The sequence below is a fragment of the Anopheles darlingi genome, chromosome 2 (genome assembly GCF_943734745.1).
Source record: "Anopheles darlingi chromosome 2, idAnoDarlMG_H_01, whole genome shotgun sequence".
Taxonomy (NCBI): Eukaryota; Metazoa; Arthropoda; class Insecta; order Diptera; family Culicidae; genus Anopheles; species Anopheles darlingi.
In genome coordinates this window covers 18994592-19004591 of record NC_064874.1, presented here as the reverse complement: position 1 = coordinate 19004591, position 10000 = coordinate 18994592, and the positions used below count along the sequence as shown (strand labels likewise).

Below are 10000 nucleotides of genomic sequence, written 5' to 3'. Positions count from 1 at the left end.
TGCGTGGAAGTGAGTGGAACGAGAACAACCCTGTCCAGCGGCGGTCGTGGGGTGTGTGTTTGTCCGCGGTCCTTTCTCTCCTGTTCCCTATCATCATCATCGTCATCGTCGCGTTCCAGGGCGTTCGCTTTTTGTGTGCGCCCCGCACAGCACCAGGCGGATTAGCTGGCTGCTGGAGAAGTGAGCTGTCAAAACGGGGCCGCGGCCTGAACCTAGAACAGCCCCAAGCGGGGGAAATGGAGCGAGACACAAAAAAACAACGGAAAGAATTCACCAAAAGGACATCTGATAAGGGTGGTGTCGCTGCGCGCGCGACAACCTATCAGTCCGCTCTTCTTGCTGGCTTCTTGCTCCGTTCTAGCGTGTAATCATCATCGGTCACCGCCGCGGCACCGTCGGCTCCAACACCACCAGCATCCTCATCAGCAAGCCAGCCGCCAACCCGCCGTTTGTTGTGTGCCGTGAGCTAGTTTCGCTATAGGGTGCGGTCAGGGCCAAAAATACCAACAAACCGAGATCATTCGTTATGCTGGCTGGCTGGCTGGCTGGTTGGGTGGTGCTGCTGCTGCCGGTTCGTTCTGCTGCACCGCGACGCCTTTTCCCACAGTGTGCCCGGCTGTCCATCGCGGCGGCCCCACATCCGGTTGCGGCGCTTGTAGTGCTTCGTGCGTGCGTGTCAATATTCTAGTGCCGCCCCTGGTCGCCCGTCTCGCGGTTTACACTGCGCCACCCACGGCAATCGATAGGTCAATCCTTATCGAACAAGCAAATCGAATCAAATCGACCAAATTGAAAGGCCCTCGGATGGGCGGCGGGCGGATTGTTTGGAGAAAGTAGCGCCACGACTACTACCAAGCGACCACACTACCGCGGTCGTCCTGTGGTTCCAGTCCGTTGTTCCGCTTTCGTTCTCTACCACCCCACCTCCTCATTCCGGCGTTCGTGGTTTGTTATCTGGTGTCCGTGATTTAATTTATTTTTAGAAGAACCCGGTTTCGGTTTGTGTGTGCGTTTATTCATGTGCGTGTGCGTACGTGTGTACTAATTGAAATCAGTTTTATCTTTCCAAACCTAAATATTAATACGCGGCTCTAGGCTCTAGTTACGTGCGCGACGATTTCCGCATCGCAGTAGCCCGGGGCACTTTGTAAAGGAGTTGAAGGAAGTGCGCCGCACCAAATCACGTCGTGAACAGGGGAAGTGAAGTGAGGTGTGTGAAGCCGCACCGTAGCAGGCGCTCTGCAAAAGAAGAAGCAGCAGCTGAAGAAGAAAGGGTGGAAGCTTCGTCATGCTTCGTGAAGGAATCGCCCCATTTCCTGTGCCGCCGTGTGTCTGTGTGTAGTGGTCACGTTGGTAGTGCGCAAAGGGCAGACTGCTTGCTGCTAGTGGCAACAAGTGCAACCAGCAACCAGCAACCAGCAACTAGCCAACTGCGACCGCGACCCAGCGGCGACAACTAGCCGAGGAACAACCCGCGCGCGCGAGCCCGAGGAAGCAGCGCTGTCCGCGAGATAAAGCATCGAGCCATCATCGGCGGTGCTCTGCATTAATTATTGGAACAGCCGCGTGCGCGACCGCACAGACGTTGTGGAGCGGTAGGAAGAAGCAGCATCATCATTAATAGGATTCGTCATCACCACCGCTCGGTTGGTGGGGCAAGCTTGGGCGTTTCTGTGACAAAGGCAATTGCTGCTCCAACACGAACGCCATCGAGGATGATGATAGCGGGTCTAACAAGGCAGCAGCAGCAGCAGCAGCAGTAGTGATCGCGCATCGGCTTCACTGCGCCAGAGAGAAATAATCCGTTCTGTGGGCAACCGACCAGCAGTAGCCAACGTAGCCGAAGCAATGGAAAGCCCTCGTAATGAGTCGAAAATGTCGCGTCTCGCCGATTACTTCGTGATCGTTGGCTACGACCACGAGAAAGAGCGTAAGTTTCCGGGGCAAGGGATACAACAATGTCTTGGGGCAATGATAGCACGGGTAGGGCTACACGCTCGAATTCTTAATGCGAAACCTCATATTCTACATGGTATGTTACAGCTGCTGGTGTATAACTACATCATCCACCTGCAGTCATTGCATTCACTCACACGCGGTGTAATTATCGATGGAATAAGATTAGAACATTAGTTTCGCGAAACAACCTAATCGGTGGCTAATCTTGAGCGGAGCGGAGCGTAAACTCTATTCCACCGAGGCCTTACCGAAAGGGGGACACCGCCACCACCACTAGACACTCGCGGTCACGTGTTTGGTACAAAAGTGCTCTCGACACTGCCGCCACAACAGACTCTTGCGAAATCTGTTTGTGCGAATTCGCTTTCATTCCTGAGCACCGCATCTGTCGAAGCGATGGAATTTCAGCGAACGAGTTTCAGTGAATGGTTGGATGGGCGGGACTAGGGAGGTGACGAGCGTATCGATAAGCTGACAAAGGAAATCTATCATCATTGGAAAATACGGACAACGTTAATGAGACGATAAAGAGCTAGCTTGTTTGTTTGTTTTTGCATTGGAATAGCGACACTCGCTAGCTAGCTACGGATTTCGACTAGACCAAAGTTCAAATCTGATGGGTGGGTGGCAATTTTGAATTAATTTTTGTCAATTAGTGAAGAAGAAACCCCTTTTAGGAGATTACTGCTAGAATGAAACATTCGTAACTAAAGATTTTTTTCCATTGGTTACTTTGTTAACAGATTGTTTTTCAAACTGATCCATGTTGCTATCATAAAAAATCAGTCTATAGAGTAATGATCGGTAATGACGTACACACGGCTGTTTCAAAGATAGAAAAAATAACATTTTTAAAAGGTTAAAGCAAAAAACATACGCTTGTAGAATGATCGGTTTAGCTTGATGCATCTTTGGTCTGAGAGCTGCAGATGGAAATGAGTTGAATTCAATTTACGAAGATGGGTTTTTACGGTCTTCCATAGAGCAACGATACACTGGCAGCTATATGCTGCTGCTGTTACTGGTGTGCTGCTTACTTCATCGCCCAAGAACGCGCTCCATTTCGTTCTCGGCGTCGATCTATGTGTAAGACGAACGACGAGCGCTGCATTAGAATTTAACCCCCGACCAAAGCAAGTGATGCTGGCCGCGGGTGTGAATGCCGAGCACAGCAGTGTGATGAGAGTTGGAGGTTACGATAAAGGCCACCGCATACCGACCAACCAACCAACTAATCAATCCAATCTTCCCTTCGCCCCCTGAATGTCGGAATGCTGTCCGACGCGGAAAGTGCGAACAGAGAGTGGCAGCATGTAGAGTGTCCCATGCACACCATCAAGGGTTACCGCCACATGTATGTTGCTGCTGGTTGTTCCTCCTTCTTGGCAATCTATGTTTCCGCCGGTTGCCGCCGCTCGCTCACCAATCAACTCGAATGATAGACTCTCGACGCGATATCCGTGTGTACGATGTCGATCACGTAGAGCCGCGATCGCGATCGACGTACGAAAGCGATAACCGGCCTGGCACAATCTTACTAGATGGCCAATAATGTGTGGATATCGCGATCGCACAATAATGCCGAGAAGAGATGTAAGAGACGAGCGGGGAAAAGCGTTGGAAAATGATCAATATCCAAGCCAATTTCCACTTTCTTCACTCCGGACACGCTTGAGGCCAGAGGCACGCGAGTTGAATGTTGATGCTGCTCCCAGGGCTGCCGGTATGGCGTCGGCTGGAAAATGGAGTAATAAAATCAACGGAATCGGCAGCCGCCAACGAGCGAGCTAAACCAAACAAGCTGGCCTCCCCTTTGTCCACATGATCGTGATCGGTGGATGGCGCTGTCTTGGATTCGCTTATTTATGCGATATCCGCGAACGTATGTGCGCGCGGTTTGGAATTTTCTTTTCGCGATCTTTCGATCGTAACACCATTTTCGCGTTGGCTTCGCGGCGCAACGAGCAACGAACGATTTCCTCCATCGTCACAGACAATGTTTTCCTTACATAAAACTCGAAAAACGTTTGGCGCTTTTGCGGTGTGCAGGGGTGAAGGTGGGCGGGTGAGGTTTAGGTGGTTTGCTCTTGCTCATTGGCCATTTTAACGCCGACACGGCCACGCTTTTACCAGTGACCGAGAAACGTATTGAAGCGTATGATCGCTAATTATCTCCGATCATCGAAGGTCCTTATTTTCTGTCCGGTTTTAATGATATACGTACGTTTCAAGCAACAAATCAAGCAAGCAGTTATCTAATGCTACGCTATTCAATTACAGGCGGGCGGACAAACAGTTTTCGGGGTTTTGTCTTTTGTCGTGGAATTGCCACATCATTGATCACTTTGTAGTCGCGATGGAAATGAACACTAAAGACGGCGTTTCATCTGGAATTCAGATCGATTTCGGAAGTGGAAAATCAGTTTTGAACTTTTCGTTTGGAAGATCACAATTCCGGGTGAATTATCAGCCGAAGAAACGATAAATCAGACAGAATACAGAAACATTTCCATCGTTTCCATGACAACATGAAACAGAAGAATGGTTTTTTAGGTTTTCGATCAATGACTCTTGGTTTTGTTTTGATATTTGATTTTGTTTGTATAATTTTAGCTGCAATGAAAACCCATCAATTCCATAATTCGATAGCTCAATTCAGAACTATTTCTATAGTATGGTTGGGATACTAAGGGAAACGCAACTCATCAATTCGTAACAAGCTCAGCTGCCCTTTGGTTCGATTTGGGGCCTACAGAAGAGCGGAAGAGAGTAAAGAAAACACAGTATCTTGTACTAGTGATATGTCAATGTGATGCTCCCTTTGCATCAGATGGTTCATCGCTAGTTCTGAATTTCCTAACTTTAAACAGAAAAAAGCAGAGGTCTTCCGTAGCAGCTTCTACTACTAATTAACAAAGGTGACACTAGCGGACACCGGTTGGAAGCAGTCGGTCCCCTGTGGTGCTAATGACGTCACGGTGCTCTTATTAACAGATTTATCATGCGTGCAAGGAAACCCCCGCCGGCTATGGCCAGTGGCAACCGATTTATTGGGGTTTTCTGAAAGGTGCCCGACGCTAACGCGTAGCTTCTGACGCCTAACGCTTTCGCCACGCTACGGCCGCGTAGACCGTCACTGTGCTAACCCGGCACTCTCTTACGGTCTCATCAGCAGCAGCACCACCTCATCATCCGCATTAGCATTGGCATCAGCAGCAGCACACTTCGCTCTGATGAACACCGACCGCACTGAACACGGCGTCGTCCGTCACTTTCGCCATCGGCCGCCGGTGGTGATTGGGCGGACACAGACGAAACGAAAATGTGAAACACGCGTTCCACCCAAAAAATGCTGGAGGGAGGAACATTTTCCTTCGTATCTTTCGGATGAAAACGAAAAACGCACCGAGTCTCAGTGAGTCGATCTAAGCACCACCACCGCTCCGAACGGAGAAATAGAGAGAGAGATGATTCATCTTCGCAGCACCTTCATCCATCCCCCGCGGTGGAAGAGGTGGTGTTGATTGCGCATAGAAAGTGAAATCCATCCTTTCCACTCCATCGCCACCGATGGTTGGATTCCGCTGACGACGCTGGTCTCTGGTGACCAGCGTTCGAGTTTGCGTTGATGATGGCCACCCGGATCACCCGGTGTTTGATTCAATTTGTCCGCTCTGAGCCCGATGCGTCGTGGACCAGATTAGTGGTGTTGGCGGTCTCTGCTGTTTGTTTGTTTGTTTGTTTACGTTGGTGTGCTCTGGGGTGAGGTGTGTTTGGTATTATGGGCATTCGATGTACTAGCGTACCCGGCCCCCGGTACATTCCATCCGGCCGGGAAGGGGAGACTCTGGCATTCGTTACGATCCGCTGCTGTTGCTGCCTACACCACACAAAGCCACATAGAAAGCTTCTCCCATTTACGGGGTGAGATACCATAAAAGCGATAATCAATTAGCTTTATAGGTCTCGCTCTACGTTCCTTTTTTTTACTTTTTTTACTCTCCTTTTGTGGTCCTGCTTGAAGAAGCAGAAACGTCGGGACAGAAACCCCTTCCACAAAGATCTTCCTTCCTTCCTGGTTGGGGAGCTGTTAAAGAAGAACAGATCTGTCTTGCTCACGCACGATCACGCTAATGTTTATTCTTGGCGAGCCTCTCTGTAACCCCAATTCTTCTTCGTACGCCAGCTACACGTGAGCGCTGTTTAACCTTTCTGTGGCGGCACGGCGCTTCCGAGCAGGCAGAAGGTGGCCAGTCCGCGCGCTCGTTTGGTTGATCAGCTCGTTAGTAGCTCCCTGGGAACAGACCGTGTCCGTGGTAGTACCGTACGATGATCTTCCGTGTTTGTAAGGGCACTACAAACATGGCCACGACGATGCTGCTGAAGCGTACGCAACGGTGCGCACGTGCTACATTGGTTTGTTAAGATTACGGCACTATCTGGTGCTCACCTTCCACTGTGCGGAGTGAAAACATTAATTATTTTCCATTTTTTTGTGACGCCAGCACTAGATGTTGACGTAATTGAGAGCGTAATTTGGCTACTGGCGTGGTTCAGGGTAGGAAGCCGCTCCTTTTTTGCTGTTTCTGTTGAGTGACCTTCTCGTTTTGTCAGTTTTGTCAGTTGGGCATCTAAATGCCGCATCATCGTAGCCCCATTAGTGTGTTGTTTGGCTCTCGAAAGAGTGCGGAGTGTGCACATTATTGTATTATTCTAATATTCGTCTCTATCGTCTCTATCGTGTTTCACAGGGACGGGTTCGCGGACGGGCAAAATTCTGCAAAGATTTCCGGAGAAAGATTGGCCCGATACACCGTTCATCGAGGGGATAGAATGGGTAAGTGCACCAACACGTCCACGAGACGAACGCGTAGATCTTTTATCCTATACCATTTTCTATTTGCAGTTCTGTCAACCGCAAGGATGGGCACTGTCGACGGTACGCCAGGAACCACAGTTTTTCGTGTCCGTACTGACGGATATGGACGGCAATCGGCATTACTGTGCTTGCTTGAGCTTTAACGAAACGATCGCCATTACGCCCAGCAAACCGATCGACGAGGAGGAAGAGGACGACAGTTTATCACCGTCGTCGAGTGGTGGCGCCGCGGTTCTGGCAGTATCGGGACCACCATCGATCACTCACCACAGCATCATGTACGCACCGAAGTGTCTGGTGATCGTTTCGCGGCTCGAGTACATCGAAGCGTTTCGCAACTGTCTTGGGACGATCTATACCGTCTACCTGGAGAGCCTCAAGTATCAGCTGCACTACCTTATCGGTAGCATTCTCGGGTGTATCCAGGTGCCACCACCCGGTGGTCCACCGGTACGCTTCTCCATCGGTGCCGGTGATAAGCAAATCCTGCAGCCACCGCTCTCCAACACGCTACCGGTCACAGGGTCGTGCGTTAGCTTGCTGTTCCATCAGCTTGGCATCAAGAACGTGATGCTGTTGTTCTGTGCGGTCATGACGGAGCACAAAATACTGTTTCACTCGACGAGCTACACCCGGCTGACAGATAGCTGCCGGGCGTTGACGGCTCTGATGTACCCGTTCCGCTACAGCCTCGTGTACATTCCCATTCTGCCGGCTTCGCTGCTGGAGGTGTTGTCGATGCCGACGACCTTCATCATGGGCATACACAGCTCGCTGCGCAGTGAGATCAGTGAGATACTTGATGTGATCGTGGCCGATCTCGACGGTGGATCGATACACATTCCCGAATCGTTGGTACCACCGGTGGCGCGCCTGCCTACTTCGCTTTGGGATTCGACGGAGAACGCGCTTCGGATGGTGCTACATCCCGAGCTGGCGCTGGCCGATCTGGCTTTTCCCAGTGCACAATCGCACGCTTACCATCATCATCTGCTGCATCATCCACTACCAGCCCATCATCATTCGCATCATCAGCTCAATAAGAGTACTGTCAATGCGAACGCTGTTGCGGCGGCAGCGGCTGCGGCCTCAGCGGCTGCCAATGGGCAGGCCAATGGGTACAGTTTTCGCGAGCAGCGCAACGACGTGATGCTGGACAAGGAAATCCGGGCCGTGTTTATGCGTTTGTTCGCGCAGCTACTGCAGGGTTACCGTTCCTACCTCACGCTAATACGCATCAACCCGAAACCGATCATTCAGTTCCATCGGGCCGGTTTTCTCGGTGCACGCGAGCTAGTCGATTGTGATTTCCTGTCGCGCGTGCTCGACAGCATGTTCTTTACCGGGTTCGTGACGGAACGGGGACCACCGTGGAGGGCGTGTGATGCCTGGGACGAACTGTACAGCACGATGAACGATCTGCTCAAAACGGAAGCGAACGATCTGTCGCTCGTACTGACGCACATCCAGGAGCTGGCGCGCCAACTGTTTACGAACGAGTACCCGAACCCGCAACCCTTCCAGCAGAACGTACTGCGGCCACCGGAAGGGGCATTCGCGCGCATCCACCAACCCCCGATGCCACTGATCGATGCCCAGGAAGTGCAGCACGTCATCGATGATGGGCTGCAGGCGAACGATCTGCAATCGCGCATGCAACCGGTACGGGCGAAGCTACGGATCGTGCCGATGGGCCCTTACCTGAAACCGGCCCCCCAAGAGCAGCGTCCGATCGTCAACAACAGTGCACGGAAGCTGGAGGTACTGCGCAACTGTATAAGTTGCATTTTCGATAACAAAATCACGGAAGCACGCAAAAGCTTCCCGGCGGTATTGCGAATACTGAAGCAGCGCGAGGCCCGGTTGACGATGTGCCGTGAGCTGGCCAAGATCGCACACGGTAACAAGCAACTCGATCACCAACAGTTCGATCTCGTGATTAAGCTCATGAACCGTGCGCTTCAGGACGACTCGGTAAAGGATGAGTACGGTGTGGCGGCGGCACTGTTGCCCCTGTCGTTGCTTTTCTGCCGGAAGTTGTGCACCGGGGTGATCCAGTTCGCGTACACCTGCATCCAGGATCATCCGGTGTGGAAATCGCAACAGTTCTGGGAGGACGCTTACTACCAAGAGGTTCAGACGGCCATCAAGGAGCTCTATCTACCGCTAGCGAACTGGCCACGGCCCTCCGGTGGAGTGACCGGTAACGGTGGTGGTGGTGGTGGTGGACCGGGGTCTGGGGCGATGGGTGATAGCCATCATTCCACCAGCGGCAGTCTTCTAAGTCATTCCTCGTCACGCGATAAGGTGGATCGCGTGTCGATGTTATCCCGTGCCCAGGAACCGTCGGCACTGGAAATCGCTGCGGATCAGATGCGCGAATGGTCCACGATGGATAGCACGATCCAGCAGGAGCTGATTAACAAGGAGGAAAGCACGCTGTACAGTCACGCCATCTTCTACGCTAACCGGATGGTGTATCTACTCATACCGCAGGACGTTGGTGGTGCGATCGGTCGCACTGGCCCACGGGCTGACGGTCGGACGGCGGAGGACGATACGAGCGTCTCGAACAGTGTGATCGAATCGCGTAGCCACAACAGCGATCGGAACAGTGACGAGGGTTTCGAAGAGCACGATCCGGGTGAAACGGGCAGTGCGGTGGCGAAGATGGTCTGCAAATTTATCGATCGTGTGTGTACCGAGGGCAATGTGACGGCCGAACACGTGCGCAACCTGCACCAGATGGTACCGTTCGCAATCCAGATGCACATCGAGACGCTCGAGGCGGTCGCCCGGGAGGCGAAGCGGATACCACCGATCCAGAAACCGAAACTTCAGTACCCGGTGCTGCTGCAGGAGGAGAAAATTATCGGCGAGCTGCGGGCCTACCTGCTGGCGGATGGGCGCGAAGATAAGGAGGGTGGCAGCAGCGGAACGCTACTGCCGGCCGAGGGTGCCCTCTTTCTCACCAACTATCGAATCGTGTTCCGGGGTTCGCCCTGCGATTCGTACTCCTGTGAGCAGAGCGTCGTGCGTGCGTTCCCCATTTCATCGCTCACGAAGGAGAAGCGTCTCACGGTGATCTATCTGCAGCACATCGAGCAGGTGCTGCCGGAAGGGATGCAGCTCCGATCCGGTACCTTCCAGCTGATAAAGGTG

At 52.2% G+C, this 10000-nt stretch overlaps 2 protein-coding genes across 8 annotated transcripts in view; both read left to right on the top strand.

Moving 5' to 3' along the window:
* Positions 1–10000, top strand: part of LOC125948822 (uncharacterized) — a 324894-nt gene that overhangs the window by 183814 nt on the left and 131080 nt on the right. The window lies entirely within an intron of this gene.
* The window catches only part of LOC125948815 (myotubularin-related protein 13), a 16271-nt gene that overhangs the window by 289 nt on the left and 5982 nt on the right, over positions 1–10000 (top strand). For 2 of the 7 annotated variants that reach the window (XM_049675264.1, XM_049675266.1), the window contains exons 2-4: positions 1096–1930; positions 6711–6796; positions 6866–10000. The exon at positions 6866–10000 is cut by the window's right edge and continues 2738 nt beyond it. In XM_049675264.1, coding sequence (XP_049531221.1) covers positions 1849–1930; positions 6711–6796; positions 6866–10000 — 3303 coding nt within the window. In that variant the 5' untranslated portion in view covers positions 1096–1848. Of the gene's footprint in view, positions 181–251; positions 960–1055; positions 1931–6710; positions 6797–6865 lie in introns of those variants that run through there. The other 5 variants (XM_049675262.1, XM_049675265.1, XM_049675261.1 and 2 more) reach the window with 5 other exon arrangements.